The sequence below is a fragment of the Mirounga leonina genome, unplaced genomic scaffold (genome assembly GCF_011800145.1).
Source record: "Mirounga leonina isolate KUSES-001 unplaced genomic scaffold, KU_Mleo_1.0 Mir_92, whole genome shotgun sequence".
Classification (NCBI taxonomy): Eukaryota; Metazoa; Chordata; class Mammalia; order Carnivora; family Phocidae; genus Mirounga; species Mirounga leonina.
The window spans coordinates 4,178,620-4,197,326 of NW_023270852.1; the positions used below are offsets into that span (position 1 = coordinate 4,178,620).

At 52.0% G+C, this 18,707-nt stretch overlaps 1 protein-coding gene across 16 annotated transcripts in view; it reads right to left on the reverse strand.

Annotated features, from left to right (window-relative positions):
- Positions 1-18,707, reverse strand: part of ARNTL (aryl hydrocarbon receptor nuclear translocator like) — a 99,079-nt gene that overhangs the window by 10,281 nt on the left and 70,091 nt on the right. For 12 of the 16 annotated variants that reach the window (XM_034995373.1, XM_034995369.1, XM_034995374.1 and 9 more), the window contains 10 exons: positions 17,250-17,288; positions 16,894-16,935; positions 15,337-15,494; positions 13,503-13,582; positions 8,916-9,008; positions 7,447-7,564; positions 5,651-5,800; positions 2,943-3,189; positions 1,753-1,859; positions 281-431 (listed from right to left, as the gene is read on the reverse strand). In XM_034995373.1, coding sequence (XP_034851264.1) covers positions 281-431; positions 1,753-1,859; positions 2,943-3,189; positions 5,651-5,800; positions 7,447-7,564; positions 8,916-9,008; positions 13,503-13,582; positions 15,337-15,494; positions 16,894-16,935; positions 17,250-17,288 — 1,185 coding nt within the window. Of the gene's footprint in view, positions 1-280; positions 432-1,752; positions 1,860-2,942; positions 3,190-5,650; positions 5,801-7,446; positions 7,565-8,915; positions 9,009-13,502; positions 13,583-15,336; positions 15,495-16,893; positions 16,936-17,249; positions 18,705-18,707 lie in introns of those variants that run through there. The other 4 variants (XM_034995376.1, XM_034995378.1, XM_034995380.1 and 1 more) reach the window with 3 other exon arrangements.

The following is an 18,707-nucleotide window of genomic DNA, read 5'->3' on the forward strand; positions in this document are numbered from 1 at the left end:
CGCCGGGACTCGAACGCTAACTGCTGCACTGGGCAGGAAACGCTGCTGTCTCCTGGCGCAGTTCCCCAAGCCAGGGGCCTGCGCGGTCTCCGTCTGGAAGCGTGTTCTGTGTTAACACCCCTGTGGGCTTCTGCCAGCCCTGAGGCTTCAGAGGGTATCAGCAAGCTCGTGGGGAAGGCTGGGGTACTCGCTGCCGCCCGCACCCGCCTTCCCAGGGAGAGAGCCCCGGGCACCTAGAGCTCGGAAGCAAGGGAGCTTCTGATCCGGGGAGAACACTTACAAAACAACAGTGTTGGTTGAGACAATGTATTCGACTTCCTTGGTCCAAGGGTTCATGAAACTGAACCATCGACTCCGCAGCGTGATGAAAGAACCATCTTTGATTTTAAACTTATAGCAGTTAGTCGTAATCTTCTCTCTCGTCTGTAAAACTGAAAATGGAAAGAAGCCATGAATATGGTTCCCGCAGGCCAACATACGAAACCAGCCAAATCCTAAGTGTGCCAGGTTCCAGAGCCATCACTGTGTCATCAGCCCGGGGCGCGGGCCCTCGGAGAACGGGTGGTTTCCGAGGGCTTCATCCGGAGCCTTTCGGTTCACGTGTGAGTCACTTGCTGTTGTGCAGCGTCTGAAACGAAGGCTATCGGCATCGGACTGAGATGAGCCTTGAAGGGAGCAACAAACGTCCCGGGGGCCCGCGTCCTTTCCCCGTCACAAAGCCCGATGGCGGAACAGCATTTTTAGGACCTCTGACTCCAGGGGGGTCACCCACCTAGTCAAACTTCATTCTTCCACGTCACAAACATGTAACCGGCACCTTTCACGGGCCGGGCACTGGAGAGAGAAGGGAGACAGCACGCGGCCCTGCCCTCAGGAGAGGAACGCGAGAGGCAGCCACGCAGAGGAAGAGATCGGAGCCTCGAGGCAGGAGTACAGGTGTGTGGACAGGAGGGAGGGAAGAACCCAGCAGTGCCCGGCGCGTGGCACGGCCTGGTGGGGGCAGGAAATGAGGAGATGTCCCTGATGCCTCTGCAGGCGGGGGTGGGGGGGGGAGGGGGTGAAGCTGAGGACGGGGGGTCAGGGTCAGGAGGTGGAAGGTCCTGAATGCTGGTCAAAGGTTTTAAAGGCAGGAAGTTTAAGGAAGGATGGGACATCAAGCTTAATCCATTGGGACGTAAACAGGACAGCTATGGAAGGTGGAAGGTGGAAGGTGGGGCAGAAGGGAGCCTGCTAGGAGTCTCTCACAATTACCGGCTGGGCCCAAGGGCCGGAACTAGGGTTGTAGTACCAGAGGCGCAAGAAGGGGCCTCTTTGGAAACGCACGTCTGAGGTGAATGAACAAGGGAAGGGCTCAGGACCGGCTCCTCTCTTGGGAGGCTGGTATGTGCCCACGCCACAAAGCAAGAGGGAAATACAGGAAGCATGGCAGGATTTTACGGAAGAGAGAATCAGATCTGTTTGAGCCATACCAAATCTTTACAGGGTCCGTGTAACAAGACAAGGGATGCTTTCCAGAAAGCGCGGTGTCCTATGTACAGGAAACTGCTAGGCAGTCCAAGGTGGGTTCACTGTGAGGGGATAAACGGGGCCCGGGAACATCAGCCTCTTCTCAGACATGTTTTGGCCTGAAGACTCCTGGCCTGGCTGACTCCCACATCATTGGGGGCAGATTTCTCTGGAACCTTTATGTGGACTAGTTTCAAAGCAGGGGGGCACCTTAAAGTTAAGACCTTTTGTACCCGCCCAGCTTACCTTGCCTATGACATTCTGCGAGATGTCCTATGTCATCTTGGTGAAAATATTCATAACATGATGTGCCTAGAAGTTCTTGTGGTAAATATGCCAAAATAGCTGTTGCCCTAGAGTTTTTTAAAAAAAGAAAGTTATTCAGACAATTAACAGCATCTCTGCAGTGGATGAACCCCACTGCGCTGATGAGAACAAGGTCCAAGCTGGGTGGATGTATTTTTTTTGTGCAACTGAACTTAACCAACACTCTAAAAACAGAGGGAAGAGAAAGAAAAGCCTCTCAAAGGGGCCGTTATCCCAAGAACGGAGACTTAAAAATGGTAACTATAGTAGTCAGATAAAAATGTGACAGAAACCCAAAGCTTCTCCATTTTATTACTTTTTTTTTTTTTAATTTTTTAAATCAAATGGCCAAACATTAGAAGCTCCAGTGGCGGGGGCCACAAGGGCCTTGAAAAGTGGCGGCATCCTTTTCCTGCATGTAGTGACTATTTCTAATAGCCAGAAAACTTACCAGCCTGTGAATATTCTCAAGGAGGCCACAGAGAGCAAACTGGGCACATGAGGGTCCTCAGCTCAGGTCTACTACTATACTCCGCCGTGAATGGGAGGCGGCCAGTCTTCAGGTGGGGCCCCAGGTCCTCACCCAGAAAAATGAGACTGGACTAGATCAGTGTTGCCAACGGAGCTTTCTGCAATGGCGATGTTCTCGATCTGTGCCATTAGCCTCACAGAGCGAAAGAGTACCCGTAATATGGCTAGTGAGCCTGAGGAACTTTTAGCTTAGTTTCAACCAAGACTTGAATGGCCGTATGAGATTACCATAGCCAACGACCATTGCATCGGACAGCTCAGGACTAGATCATCTTTTCCAAGTCCTACATTCCAGAATTTTAATCACAGCCATGGTTCTGAACATTCCACGCACATTCAGACAACATCCTATGCCTACCATTTCTCTCCTGGCCATGGACATCGAACCATGACGTCACCTACTTAGCTATCTCTACGTGCCAAAGAGCATTAAAGAGAAAATCTCTGTATCTATGATGATATTCCGAAGGGTCTCCTTTTTTAGCAGAGATCCCCATTGCTTCCTTCCCTCTTTACCCCGATGGCCCAGCCTGCTCTGCTTTACTCAGACGTGAAAATCTTACACGACTAGTGTTCACGGGTAACACGCAGACTCTCACCTCTGGTCTACAAAAACAAACTTCCCGTCTATCGCGTGCCGAGACACATACTCCATAGACTTCACCCTGATTTCCCCGTTCACCGGCTGCGGAACCATGTGAGAATGCAGGCGTCCGATGGCGACAAGGCAGCTGAGGTTACAGCCCTCGTTGTCCGGTTCGCTGTCCTCATCCAGCCCCATCTTTGTGGGCGGCCAGCTCTTCAGGTACCCTGTGCTGTGGATGGTGCAGAAGCTCTTTCGATCTGCTAGAAAGCAAAGTCCGCGGTCAGTGTCGGGCTGGGGGCAAGCAGGCTCGGCAGCCTGGGGCGGGCTGGGTTGTGGGAAGGGAGTCAAACAAGAAACAAGCTTCGCTCTCCGGAAGGGAGACTCGAGAGAGAGAGGAAGGCACGGAAGTGGGCCGCTATCATCCAGCGTCATCCGTGCGGGGCTGGGCCCGTTATGCCAAGAGCGTCACATATACCAAGGAAGGAGTAGCTCCATCTACCTGGGGAGAGGAGGGCTGCCCAGGAAAACCAGGTAGGAGGTGGACCAGCTAAGGGACTAGAATGGGCGAAGGTTGAGAAGGTACAAAGCGCGGAGGCGCGTCCGGTACGAGAAACAACAGAGGGCTTGGCGTGGTTGAAGTGGAAAAGGGGGGCCTGGGAGGGGATGGACACAGAGCTGGACAGGCAAGTGGGCGCAGATTACTGGGGTCTTAGACGATTTGCTAACAACCGTGTGTTTCTCAGACAGGGAATGGGGAGCTTCCAAAGGCACGTAAGTGGGGAAACAGCAAAAGCAAATGGTGCTTTGGACACTGCAGGAGCAGAGTGCTAGGGAAACCGGAGCGCTAAGGATCAGGAGGAAGACAGGCAGGAGCGGAGACGGCGAGAGATGGGGAGGGCTGTGCTCTGGTGCTGCAGTGAGGACGGGCAGGTGGGGAAGCACGCGGGAGAAGCTTCTGAGAACTCTTGAGATTTGCTATGGATATCAGAACATTTGGTACGAAAGAAAGAAAATGAAGGGGACCCCAACTTTTTTGGAGTGCATGCTTGCTGCTCACAGACTCAGGGAAGAGAGAATAGAGAGTACGCTGCAGAGAAGAGGGAGGATTTCACTTGGGGACACACTCTGTGGAACCACCTGTGGATTTTGACAATAAACACATCCTTATGGAGGGTTTATGAAGCAGCGGGTCTGTGCTAGTTACTGGGAAACCCATCAGACACGCCAGCATGGAGTTTCTAGCCCCTGGGGGGGGGGGGGGGGGACAGACGTCAAACAAGTAACCTGTTTGTGGTGAGTGGTGGCCCCGGACGCCCAGCTCTAAAGGAGCAGCTGGCTGAAGGCAGCTGGCGGGGGCCGGGGCCACCAAGAACGGACGGAGACCTGGGGCAGAAAGGGGGGCGAGGCGTGGACAGGAAGTCGGCACAGCTGAGCACACGGAGTGGCGGGGGGTGGAGGGTGCACGGTCACGGACTCGCAGCTTCTCTCCAAGAGCAGCGGGGCACGCTGCAGGGTTTTAAACAGGGAGCCGATAGAAAGCTGTGCTTCCGAAAGATCATCCTGGCTGTTGTGTGGGGAGATGGCAGGTGATGCCTGTCCTCGCGCCCACACGAGAAGGAGTCCATCTGTTCTCTGTGCCTGGTACTATCTCTATGGCAGGACCTAGAGCCGTGGCGAGCGCGCAGGGGGGCCGGGGTCCGAGGCGGATACACACTTCGTCACCATAGTGGGAGACGGAGTGAACCGGGCTGGGGGTGCCTCCCCAGCTTCCAGTATGTGAACTGGGCGGCGACGGTGCCATTTACAGTGCGGAGAAGCTCGGGTGGTCACTCTTACACAGATCATGTTCGAGGAGCCCGAGGATAGCGGAGCAGGCAGATAGAAGAAGTGGGTTTATGGATCCGGAGCTCAAAAGAGAAGTCTGGGCTAGAAATCTAAATTGGGCATTCCTGGCGTATACGTGACACGGCAAGCTAAGGGAGTAGATGACATTACCTAGGGGTCAAGTGTAGATAGAAAGGTGGCTCAGGACACATGAGGAGCCAGCAAAAGGAAGTCGGAAGAGGGCCTACCATGGAAGAGGATGGGGGAGACGAGAAGAATGAGGTTTCGTGGAATCCGAGGGGAAAAAATATTTCAAGATGGAAGAAAAACGAAGTGTCCGTTGTGTCTAGCAACAGGACAGTCCTGGGTGAACTGAGCAGGGGTCATTTCGGTGGACGGGCGGGATGCTCGGCGTGGTTGGCACCGTGGCTGAGGGTACTCTTTCTCAACCACTTTAAAGCAGACCGGATTTACACGGAGGAAGCTTTCCCACGAATCGCTGTCTGGGTGACAACCACCAGGGCTTCCCAATCTCTCCTGCTCCCCAAAGGCCCTCCCCAGTAGAGGGAGAATGGCACTGGCTGCAGTCCTGGGGTCTGCAAGGGACCACCGAACCCATGCCCTGCTGAGCCCCTCAGTGCACAAAGCCAGCCTCCCCTGTATTAGGATTTTATTATTTTTTGAAAAGATTTTATTTATTTGAGAGTGCAGGAGGGACAGGGAGAGAGACTCTGAAGCCGACTCCATGCTGAGCGCCAGAGCCCCACACGGGGCTCGATCCCACGACCACAAGCTCATGACCTGAGCTGAAACCGAGAGTCGGACGCTTCACCGACTGAGCCCCCAGGAGCCCCCCTGCCTCACTGTATTAAGATTTTAAAGAAGTGAAGTGGTTACCTTTTTTCTTTGAGCAGGTAGAGGGGAAATCCTTGTCTTCCACCTTTACTGAAGGCCTGTTACACTTCATCCTACAGAAGAAAGAACGTCGTGCTCCAGAACATAATCGAGATGGCCCAGGGGTTATATCTGTTTTAACTGGAAGTCCAGCTGCAAATCAATACACAAAATGTGATAAACTGAGAGTAGTATTGTCTGTCAGGAGGGGGAGTGTGACCTTGAAGAAAGCCTCCTCTTTCCTGCCTCACTGTTTTATAACGACCACACCATTCCTCCTCAGTTTAGGCCATAAAAGATGCAACACAGGGAAGTGGGCCATCAATCTGGAAAGGTCTCCAGATCACCTCGAATGCAGCTACTGGTAGGAGGAGCAGGACCATGATCCCATGAACACTGGATACTGGTCTATAGACCGTGTCCGGGGATAACACGAGCCCACCATGGGGGCGACCATCAGAGGAGGGGCCGCTGCCTGGGGCTCCTGCTGGGTGTCACCCCTCCAGCCTACCTCCCACAGCCACCCCAGGGATCGGAATGCGCACGGGCCCGCCACCCCCCCCCGGCCCCTGCTCGGTTTGCTCCAGCCACAGAGCGGGCGCGACACCTGTGTGTCCATCCAGAAATCGCTTTCCCTGCTCTGTTCGTCTCTTCACCGCCTGGCACACAGTAGTCATCCTTTCAAACGCACCTCAGCTGTCACCTACTCGGTGATGCCTGTCCTCGCGCCCACACGAGAAGGAGTCGTCTGTTCTCTGTGCCTGGTACTATCTCTATGGCAGGACCTAGTATGCGGGGTGCTGTCTCCTGGTCTCCCTGACTATGTGGTGAGAGCCTTAAAGGCAAGGACCAAACATCACCTTCTTTTTCTCCTCACGTCACTACCAAAAACTGCCAGGGCCAGACTATAAAAGGCAACGGGTACCAGGGGCCGTGTTGAACTTTTAGGAACTTAATGAAAATAACACAATACTGCCAATCGTGCCTATTGTGTGCCAGGAACTGCCCCACGGGCTTCATGTATATTAATATATTTAATCCCCGTAACTACCCAATGAGACAGGTACTGTTTTGCAGATAAGGAAACGGAGGCACAGAGAGGTTAGGTAACTTGCTCAAGGTCACACAGCTGGAAAAATCAGGGAACCAGGAAGTGGCTGCCAGGAACCTGGCAATCTGACTCCAGACTCCACCACATTCTTAACTGCTGGAGCCACAGGACTGATGGGAGGAGGGCTACAGGGCCTCACCCAGGAGACATCGGCGGGGGGGGGGGGGGGGGATGTGAACGGTGGTTCCGCTGCTAAAGAAGGAAGCCAGGAGCGGGAGCCGACTTTGGCCGACCACTTTGGCCAAAGAAACAAAATTATGTTTCATGTTTTCTTACTTTTATCTTAGGAGGCTGCATGTGTGTAACTCAGGTAAACCGAGGGAATTTTTTGGGGGGGGGAACCAATCAAACTGGCGTGAGCCCTTGAAACTCAGGAGCATACAAGTGGGAAGTTCTAGATTCGGGGGGGGGGGGGGGGGGGGGGAAGACTGAAAACCAGAAAGAATCAAAGTAGCTGTTTTTCCTCTCAGTGGATTTGGACATTGAGTTGTTGCTTCTTTATGTGAAACAAAACAAACAAATAGGAAGGAAGGTGGAGGACTGCCTTGAGCCAGAGAGCACCTGTGACCCGGATAAAGGGCAGGGAGGAGGGGGGCCAGAGGCCAAGCGTGGGGGCCACAAGCGGCTGTCTTCGCTCGCGGTCAGAGGGAGCCCCGAGGATGCAGCCGCAGCCTTCTCCTGGACTCACTTTTTGCATCTATGAGCCGCTCCCGGGGCGCCGTGTCGGAGGACGAGAGCTGTTCCTTCACTTTGGCGATGTCTTTAGGGTGCAGGTAGTCAAACAAACTCTGACCGATCAGATCATTCTGCGGGGATGAAGCACGGAAACGAGTCAACGGCGCGTGGAACAGAACTTACCCAACAGGTGCTTTGCCTTTGTCTTTCTAAGCAGGAGAATTTCAAAGATTTCCCATGTGAACATGTACACCTGTCCAATCACTCTGCCTAGATAGACACAGGGAACGAGGCATTGGGAGTTTGGTTTTGATAACACATGAGGGGAAAAGGGCTTAATTATATGGATACTTCTATAAATAGTTCATGCTCCTCGAAGGCAGGAATCTTTCAACTGCACACGTTCCCTTTGATTGATTTCTGATGCCCACGAAAGCCCTTCTAGGGACACAGGGCGTGGGTGCAGACTCTAGCCCGAGTCTCCGTGCTCTTCAGCCGCGACCACCTTCATAACTTTGCTCGAAGACCAGGAAGAGCAAGACACTGTGGACACATTCAACTTACATCCCTTCAAATGTATACACATGTTTTTTTTGATTCTTCTCTTCTGCTGCCTTACCAACTTCCCGTGCAAACACCAGCAGGTGAAGGAGTGAGTGAATGAATGGATGAGTAAAAACGCTGGGGACAGAGTAAGTGAAAAACTCTGCTCTAGAAGCTTTTGGGAATGTTTATCTTATTTGATCCTATGAACAATCATAAAAGGTAGGGGTTATTAGGGTCTTTTTTTTTTTTTTTTTTTTTTTTTTTTAGAGGAAGCCAAGGTTCAACAGAATTAAAAAGGGATACATCATCACAAACAAAGTATCGGTGGATTCCCAATTGTTTTATTCTCCGGTAATACCTGCCTTTCCTTGTTAGAGAGCCCCTTGCCTCCGGCCTCCCACCCCCCTTCAGTTGTGGCATAGTCATTGGGTGGCAATAAGAAAGTATAAAGCTGCTGCTGAGATCACAGTTAAACCTTCCTGTGAGGGAAACGTGGAACATATGCAAAAGTCTTTTTTCTAAGGGCCCCTGGGGGGGCTCAGTCGATTAAGTGTCCAACACTTGATTTTAGCTCAGATCATGATCTCCAGGTCGTGAGATCGAGCCCTCCATCGGGCTCTGCACTGAATGCAGGGTCTGCTTAAGATTCTCTTTCCCTCTGCCCCTCCCCACCATGCACGCATGCACACGTGCTCTCTCTCTCTCTCAAAAATAAATGAATCTTTAAAAAAAAAAAAAAAAAGATTTTTTTTTTCTAGGTTTAAATTCATTTCTCTGTTAAGAAATGACAAATTTTCTGGAAGAAGCACTGGGTGTGTGTGGGCGGACGATACAAGCATCTTCCATGTGACTTGTAGATCATAATCATTCTAAAACGTGGGGTGACCTTTCCGGCTGCTGTGAGGCTGCCCACCACCAGCCCGACAGGAGTCATACCTGACTGTAGTTGAGGATCTTGAAGACAGACTCGGAGACAAAGAGGATCTTCCCTCGGTCACATCCTACGACAAACAAAAATCCATCTGCTGCCTAATCAGGAGAAATGGATAATCAATTTATCACACTTTAGGAAACACGATTTGTAATCACTCTGATAGCAAATAAGGACTTGTCTGCTAAGTATCCAAAGCAGAGAACTGTCCTCATTGACAGTCACAGGATGCTCACAACTAACGCATCAGGAGAGGAGGAAGATGCTCTCCAAGGCAGGTCCGGACACACAGATCATCTAATGATTATAGGGGACGGTCCAACTGAAGTAACTTCTGTTACAACAGTGAATTCACTTTAAGACTTTTCCTTTGAGGGTATCAAGGTCCGGAGAAGTCCTATTTTATTGCTTTAATTATAACTATGTAGAATCATAGAATCTGAGATTGAAAGGAACCTTTAAGATCAAAACGCCCTCTCCTGTATCCTGACCACCATCTGTCCTCAACGTGAACACTTCCGTGTACAGAGCACGCTCTCGAACAGTGCTTCTCAACCTGGGGAGTGGTGTGTTGTTTGTTGTTGTTTTTATGCTCATGGTCTGGGGTGGGGCTGGATCAGGAGTCTTGTTCTCACCCCTACTCCAAATGATTCTCATGTACAAGGACTGAGAACTACTGTTCTTGACTATCATTTCTTGATCCAGGGCTGGGCTGCTTATATCCTAAGGGAGACAAGAAAAGCAAAGCAAAAATTTCCCCTACATTCTTCTTCCCTCTTCTTCACCCTAAGTGCAGATAAAAATCTAAAGTCCCGGGACAGGCGGCCATCGAGGCCGGACGCCGCTAGGCTGAAGCGGATAAGCACTGGAGCCGTGGCGCCTGAGACGCTAGGCTCCGTGGTGCGTGGGTGAAAGCTGCCCCCAGCTCTGCAAGGCCCGCCACTTGGCCCCTGCTGGGGGCTCCCAGTGGCGGGGAGGGGGCTCCACACTCAGTCACGTACTTGCATTCATGCCCCGCTCCCACAGTTCTAATTCAACAGCTTGCTTTATTCGCCAGTCCTCGGGGTCTCCTGGGGAAAAATCTAGAGGAACTCTATTCCCCTTTCCCCAAAAGGGCCTTGGGGGATGTAATATAATTCAGAGAAGTAGGAAACGAGCTAATGTGCCGGAGGAAAATCCCGGCGCACGCACCAGTGCGGCCATGACGGCGGCAGCAGGGACCGAACCACCGCCCCTGGGACTGCGCCTGGCCCCTCGGCCCGAAGGGAGCTGGGGCTGAGCTCTTCCGAAGCTAGCACAGGGGCGGGGGAGGACAGCGGAGAAGAGACTTTCCAAGCACCATCTGCTGGAAGCCTCATCCAGTCAAGAGCTAGGGTATTAATAACTTGCAGGCAACCTCCCATCTCACAGGAGAAGTGTCTTGAGGCTTTTCACGGATGAAGTGAAGTGGCCCAGAAGGGGCCTCGGAAGAAGCTGCCCAGGACATCCCGGAGGGAATGCTGCGCAGAGTTGGGCCTGAACCCGTGACATCAACAAAGTGGGTCTCAACACGTCCAGGGAGAGCGAGAGGGCTCCGAAGGCCAGTGAATCGTCAGTGAGGAGAGGCTCAACACGTTCTGACTCGGTTTCCCTCGAGCAGATAACCACCAGCAGGTGAAGGAGCTGGGCCCAGGGCACAGCAGATGAGCAGAGACTAAGAGAATGCCAACAGCACCACGGGGCCACATGGAGACAGGACAGGCTCCCTCTTGGGGGAGGACAGGCTTAGGAAGGGACACAGAAGCCCTGGTGGGGTCTGCCTAGCTTTCAGAAAATGGGGAGGTGGAGTACCCAGCCATCATCCACTGATCAGGCTGACTGCTCCCTGACACACCATCATGGAAGCCATCTGGAAAGCTCTCAGTAGAGAAAGTGGTCCGTCAGACGCGCACTGGGAAGGGAACGCAGAAGTCCAGTTCCCGCGGCCGAACCGCTCAAACACCGTCTGAGCGGACCCTGCCTCCTGTTGAAGCAAATTCCTGGGAACTGGGCAGCTGGAAGTGGCGAGGGATTGGACCGTGCTTCGTCACCACGGACGCACGCCAGGGAGGGCAGAAGAGTTTCATCAGGAGAGAGACATCACCACTGTGTCCTACAGATGCTGGAGGACACGGAAGGGCAGGAAAGGCAAGCCCAAGATGAGGTATTTAGCTTCAATGGCAATGAAAATCCTTGTGCCATACCCTGACAAGTGTGGGCATCAGACAGGAAATTTAGAAAGAGAGAAAATTACTGAGCATTTGCCATTACAAAAGAAGTTTATATATATTATATGTAAATATATATAAACATATAAACCTGTTATATATAATAGGAACTTCATAAAACACATTTGTGGAGCACCTAGGTGGCTCAGTCGTTAAGCGTCTGCCTTCGGCTCAGGTCATGATCCCAGATCCTGGGATCGAGCCCTGCACCGGGCTCCCTGCTCTGCGGGAAGCCTGCTTCTCCCTCTCCCTGCTGCCCTCCCTGCTTGTGCTCACCCTCTCGCTGTCTCTCTCTGACAAATAAAATTTTTAAAAAACAAAAAAACCCATCCAATTAGCAGTATGGCAATCAGGACAAACCACAGGGTTTGTGGGGCCCAGGACATAATGGAAAACGTGCAGAGACCCTTGTTCAAACATGCTGCCCTTCCAGACGGCAAGCGCAGAGCATTAAAGTCCCTGTGTGGCTGCAGAGGCCGCCACCCATGAAGCCAGCCCTGGTGGTTTCTCCAGAGATGCTGCAGACACAGTCTCTCTTAACTTCAGCAAGTCCTCCCTGAGAACAGGGACAGCTTTATGAAGGAGGATGGAGAGAGGAGTGCGGAGCTGTGCCCTGAGGGAGGTAGCCCAAGGACCATCACAAACTTGCTGGGACACCCGGCCCCCCCACAACGTGTTTATTGTTGACTTGGATGTACCTAGAACAGTGCCACGTACACAGAACTAAGTCTCAGAAATATCTGTGGCACTCGTGAACGAAAGACCTTGAAGGCAGGCCTATCAGCTGTACCAGTCACAAGAAGCCTCGGAGGATCACTAATGACAAACTGGAATGTAAGACCATCCAATAAATAGATTTTGACAGAAACAGAAGTTCAAAAAAACGAACCGCACCAATACAGGATGGAAAAAACTTGGCCTCACAATAATCCCTAAGAGAGTGGGAGGGACGGTATCACAGTGGTCCCAAACGTGGCACTAATATGATGGCTTCTACGGCAAGGAAGGAGCCAGGCCCTTTCAACCCCAGGCCAACCAGACCACAGCTGAAGATCTGCACTGGGTCCTGAGAGCCACTTCTGAAGGAAAATCTAGCAAACAGATGGGGCTCTGGAAAGTGTGTGTGGCCAGTGCTGATGGGGGACTCTTGCCTGCCTCGACTGTGGCGGCTGGGAAAATCTAAACCCTTGCCCTGAAGCTAGTGGTCATCAATTGACACCTTCCGGAGAAGCTGACGTCTACTACTGGGCTTTTAGGAAGGCATATCCTTTCTTGAGAAAAGGGACAGCTGGCCTAGACCCTCCCCTGCCCCTTGCTTCTGGCTGGTGTGGCTACACCGAGGAAGCCGGCTGCACACGAGCTCGGCACGACTGTTCGCGAAGACAGACAGGGCCTGGTTCCGGCCACCCTCACTGAGCCACCACACCAACCCCTCCCGGCCTACCGCAGGACGGGCTGTATTTGGGAAACAAAACCCTGTCTGTTCATCAGGTCATCTGTTCCTTGCAGCTGAAAGCTTTCCAATTGAGAGAACACGTCAGGAGGGGATGGACAGAGAATGCTGGAGTGAGCACACAGGCCAGACTTAGAGGACCGGAAGCCAGGCAGAGCGGAAAGTCAGGGTGATGACAGAGTGGCCTGGCAAATGTCTGCTGAAAGCAAGGTGCCCAGATGCCGCAGGGGCTTGGCAAGCGACGTCCACCCTGGCTGTGGGGGGACGGAGGCGGGTGACATTTTTCTGTTTACAACTGGCCAGAGGACAGCCTTCTGAATCCCGTTTCTTTCCCTTCAATTTCCAAGTTGGTCTCGCTCCACCCGGAGGCGGACCTGATGCCACGTGGAAGCCAAGTTCTTGCGGCGCCACCTCTCCACAGAGACGAGCAAGACAAGCGAGCGCGCCGGTCCAGAGGGGAGAGCCTCACCGCCCCCATCTCTTTTCTCCCTTGGGCAGAGGGGTCTTTGGAAGCTTTCTCGCTTTGATGGGATTTTAGTGTCAAGATGTACGCGGATGTTTTTGTGCTAGCGGTTAGGTGAGGAGAAGACAAATTCTCCGTTGTTATCAGTGCCCGTCCCTTTCTAAAACCTTCATGCAGGAATGGGGCTCTTAACTACCTATGTGTACAAAATCCTGCCTCCATTTAAAAATCACAGTAGCCTGGGCCTTCGATTTTTGTCTAAGCAGGAGTGGAAGGACTGTGGAGACTGTCCAGACAGACAGATGTGGAGACCCGAAAAGACGACGTCAGCCTCAAAAGGTCCAATGTTTAGACATCAAATTCCCACACTCTGGTACCTCACTCTGAAATTTGTAAGCGTTTATAAGACAAGCTCATAATTGTGACATACCCTGAGAATGAGGTGTTTCAATTCATCATCTGACAGAAAAGTTGGTTTGTAGTTTGCTTCTGTGTATGGGTTGGTGGCACCTGAGGGAGAAAAAAAAGAGAGTTGGTACCCTTTCTATTCAGGGAATGGCTCATACCACTTCACTGCCTCCGACCTTCCAGATGTCGGCCTCGTCTCTACCACCTGGGACGTCAATGTTCTCTTCTTTTTCCTTAACAGACACAGGGCTAGGTCGGGCTCCGGACAGAATCCATTGAAAAGACAACACTGCTGCCCACAGGGGACCTAACAGGTTTGCTCTGGTCACTGTAGGGGAGCCAAGAGGTCATAGATGGAAGTAAAAATCTGCTTCAAAGAGAGAAGGCAGCTTTGGAAGTCAACCAGCAGAGGCTCCTGGGAGGGTCCCCTCCTCCCAGGGCCTACATTAAGTGCGTTGTCTAGCAGTCCCTCAAATGGCCACGCTGAGCCTTCCTGGGAAATCACCCAGGCGGCCAGGCTCTGAGTAAATAAATATACTGTCGAAGGCATTTAGTGGGAGTGCTTCTTCATCGGAGTGAGGTAAAGGAGCTTGGCAACCCAGAGAAATGCATTACTCCAGTGAATACAACTCTGGCTCCTCGGGCTGAAAGGGGACAAGATGCTTAAAAGGCCATCCGTCTGGCACCATAGAGAGAACACCGTACGGGTGAACACCGTATAGTAACAGAGAAAAATGCCAGCAGCAATGACCTTGGAATCTGCAAAAACGGTTAGAACGGTGAAGAAATAAAATGGAAAAGATCTGTAGCAATTCCCAGTACCACGGTGAAGGGGGAGGTTGACAGAATGTGTCTGGCTTTCATACCAGCTAACAAGGCACACACTGAGCCAGATCCCTGCTTTTTATGTAACTCGAGATTTGTCCCTCGTTTCCTTCCAATTTAATAAAAATCAGCTTATAATAATTTAAGCCCCACAATCTTCCCTAATAGGAATGTTTCGATGCCCCCCTCACGGCACAGGACATGATGCTGACGTGTCTGAATAGTGATCAAAAGGCAGACGGAACCGGCTACTCCTTTCTGGCGGCTTTGTGGAAACATAAAGACGCAATTCTTTTACCACGCAGGTCAGAGGTCTGACTGAGCGCCCACTTTCCAATTTCCTCAAAGGGTCCAAGACAGGCCATGGAACATGCCAGGCCCAGCGTTCACCAAAGTGCCTGCGACACCGCAGGTTTCTCCTGTGGTTTGGATAAGTTGTTCCACGTTTCTGCCTCTCTGTTCTCACCCGCCCCACACTCAGAAAAGAAGGAAAATACTGCCTCCCTCAGAGAGAGTCTATCTGGTTTGGGAAAATTCCAGGAACATGAAAATATCATCAGCGTTCATCCCTGACAGTAAAACGCAGCAAGAACCATCAACCAGTGACTCACTCTTTAAAGGAGCCGCGGTGAATTTTCCCCTTAAAAACAGCAACGGACTTCTCTGCGTCACCAAGGGCACCTGCATGTCTGATGGTGATCACTGGGCGGCTGGGGCCCAGCGCGCACACACAGGCAAGATGTGGGTCCTCTGACATGCACGTAGCCTGCCTACCACATACACGTGCAGACGCGTGTGCAGACCACAGCCTCACCGCCCGGGGATGTAGGCATGCAAAATCCCAAATGGACACCCACATAAGCTCAGGAATCACTTCATTTGGCATCAGGTCTACTGCTCGGAAGGACAGTTACTCAAGGCTACACATTGGCAAATAATACACACGGTCCTGGGGACTCAGGCACACCCTAGGCAAGGGAGGGAACGTTTGTGGGCAAGGGCATCAAGAACAAGAACGCCCGCGGTCTTACCTCGTAGTGTTTTCATGTGCTGAACGGCCATCCTCAGCACAGTAAGTTTATCTAATTTCCTGGACATGGCGTTGCACGTGGGCACCAAAGAAGCCAATTCGTCGATGAAGCTGTTCATTTTATCCCGACGCCTCTTTTCAATCTGACTGTGAGCTTCCCTGCACAACAACAGGAAAAATGATTTCTAGAAAATGAAGTCGAGCCTCAAGGAGACAATGACGAAAATAAGTTATCACGGCTTCTGACATTCCCCCGACAGGGCACGTTTAGAATCTGCACGAGGCTTAGAACTCGACTTTTCTACTAAAGGCACCAAAAAAAGTGGCCTCACTGAGCGGGGTCAGTATTGTTTGTATGCTTACCTCATACTTAGAATTAAGAAGAAATATTACAAAAACTGTCTGCTCAGAGTAAACTGGATTGGTAATTTCTCCTTTCTTTTCCCCTCAACCTCTGTAAAGTTGGAATTTAAGATGGGCATGGAAGGAAGGAGAAGGGAGGTGGAGTCTGCAAAGAGCAAAGCATCCAGAATGTCCATGGGCGGGGGGGGGGGGGGGGGGGGGGGGCCCAGCCGCCCCGCGGGGAGCCGGGGGGTTTTGGGGGGCGGCGTCGGGGGGCTGGGGGGGGGGGGGGGGAGGTCCTGTAGTCCCGCAGAGATCTCTGAGATTTGTGAGGAGCCCGCTGTGTGGCCTGTCAGAGACTCCCCGACTGAGTCCCTAGATAACTAGCACTGCCATCTTTGGATCAACCATGACTCCACCAGGACACAGCAGATGCTCCATCTGTCCCCAAGAGCTTCCTCTGAAGAGTGTCACGCTCTTCCCTCCCCGGAGTGGCTGCCCATCAAGGCAGGAGGATGCGTCCACAGGCACACATGCTCTCCCTGACTGGTTTGCACCTGCCCTTTGTGATTGTCCCCTATGGAGTGCATCACCAGTGGAAAGGTCGTTTGCTGCCATAGCAACAGAGCCACCAAGAGGGACCTCCCACCACAGCTAGGCTGTGCAGGCAAAGCTAGAAGTCTCAGGCCAGTCTGATTCTGCAGCACTGGGTCCGTGTCATGACAGCCTCAGAAGGCCCTAGAGTCACTGGCAGGAGAGCAGACCCACGTGGATGGGGTCAGCAAGTGTGGCTGGAGGCAGGAGGGACCGAGTTCGAGAATCTACTCAAGGGCGCAGGCAGCCCCAGGCCTCCCTTGCTGTACAAGAAGGACCACTCTGAGAGGCAAGGCCTGGCCCAAGAATGGAGTCACTGAGCCAGGTCCACTCTGGAGGCCCCTCGAGGCAGGAAGGAGCAACCTGCTGGGGAAGAGCTTCAGCCTTGCAGGGCTTTCTGCTACTTCCAAAGTCCCCTGCAGGTTAAATGTGCTTAGAAAACCAAGAGTGAAGGCCAACTCAGTGTGGAGAGGACAAGCGGCAGGTGGCCACATCCAGCCAAGGCCCCCACCCCCATCCCCGAAGGGATGCTTAGACCGACAGGGACCAGACACGCACAGCTAGCTCAGCTGCACTCCGGGCGCCCAGAACCAGGACAGTGTATAGACAGGTCCACGCTTACCTTGCATTTTTGATCCTTCCTTGGTGCTCTGTGTATTCTAACCTGGAAGGGAAGGGGAAAAGAAAAGCAAAAGATCAGACACAAACCCTGGGAGACTAATGGCAAAGTTACACATCTCTTTTCTTCCCAGCTTCATTCATTTCCCTGCTTAATCCCTGTCATCTCTCTCAACACACAAGGGCTCTTGTTATGCACACTGGGGGCTGGGGCCAGGGGAGAGCATCCAGAGCTCCCAGGCTCCCAGCCTCCTTGCTTATCCCCAATCAAGGACACAGGTGGGACCTGCACCAAGTAACAGAACATGTAATTATGCAAGGAAAATAGCAGGAGGAAGGTCACGACTAGGTTCATGGTACCTTCCGTGAGGGTCGTCTTTGTCTGTGTCCATGCTTTCTCTAAAAAAACAAGAGAGAACACGAGTATCTGTCAATAAAGACATACAAAGCTGCTTCTTACAACATGGAAGGCTCTCATTTATCCAGAAACCAAATAATCAGAAAGTTCAAATATCCACAGTATTGCTGATTGACGCAGACTAGTCAAACAAACACAGCTTGCCCCTACCATGCAACTAGGACCGGTTTTCGAGATGACCAAACAAAAGTTACGTACGGTCATCAATAGAGCACGCTGTTAACATATTTTACGCCATTATTTTGGAAATCGGGAATACAGAGCATTTATGGAAATTCTTAATCAGAGTATCCAAATAACTATAATACCTCATTCCCCTCATCATTCTGGATAAATGGAGTTTATTCATTTGTAAAACATACCAAGCCTCAAATATACGTGTGCATACATATATATTTGGTGGTGGGGGGGGTAAAGTGAGGAGGGGAGACCAAAGAACCCACAAAGCAGCACTGAGCAGAGCCCTGAGGCAGCTTTTCAAAGACACGGATACACAATGTTCTGGTTCTCAGCCAGGTGGGAACCCCCGAGGCCCGAGGAACTGGGAGACAGGGCACGAGTGGGGCTGAGGGGCATGGAGCCCTGGTTGGCCGCAGAGGATCCTGGGGTCACAGCAGGGATCTACCCCCCTTTTACAGATTCCAGAGATCCAAGTTTCACGGTTTAGTAGAAAACAAACTAAAATCCTCCAAGGAAGGAATTCCAAATCCCCCTGGGGTCAGCTCACACCCTTCTCCAGCCCCTAAGCTTATCACCAGAAGGTCACTCCCTGGCACCTGGGCCTGTCTTTCTCTTTTATCCTGTAAGAACAGAGGCATACAGCCCTTCACACAATGTAGTCTCAAGGGCAAAAACAACTCTTCTCAGGAGCACTGAATCACAGCGAGGGCATTCTAGAACAGGGGTTCCCAACCAGGAGCCCTTGACTGCGTCACAGGCAGAGAGCTTGTCTAGCTAGTCCTAAAGCACAGAAGACAGGATTCAGGCCACAGGGGAAAACCAAAACTCTCCCTCCCCTTTTGTCTTGGCTTGTATCTGGTCACTGAGGCCAGGATAATCATCCCAGGTGAAGAGAGTTCCGCCTGACCGATCAGACACATTTAGCACAATGAAATGACAGGGAAAGGGATGAGGGGTGCTTAATAGGGTCTCCACGAATCACAGAAGATTTGTAAACGGGGTCCATGAGGGAAACCTGGAGCTCTTGGGTGGGGACAAGGTTGGAAACCACAGGTTTAGATAGCAGAGGTCTTAGAAGGCACCAGTGACTCCGTCCGCCCAAGACAAGTGGTCCGTGGAAAACATCTCCTGGCCTCCCTGTTGGGGAGGGGCTGCTCCAGAAGAACCCTCTCAGGCCTCACACCCACTTTCCATCCCCTGGGCGTTGGCTTGCTCAATCA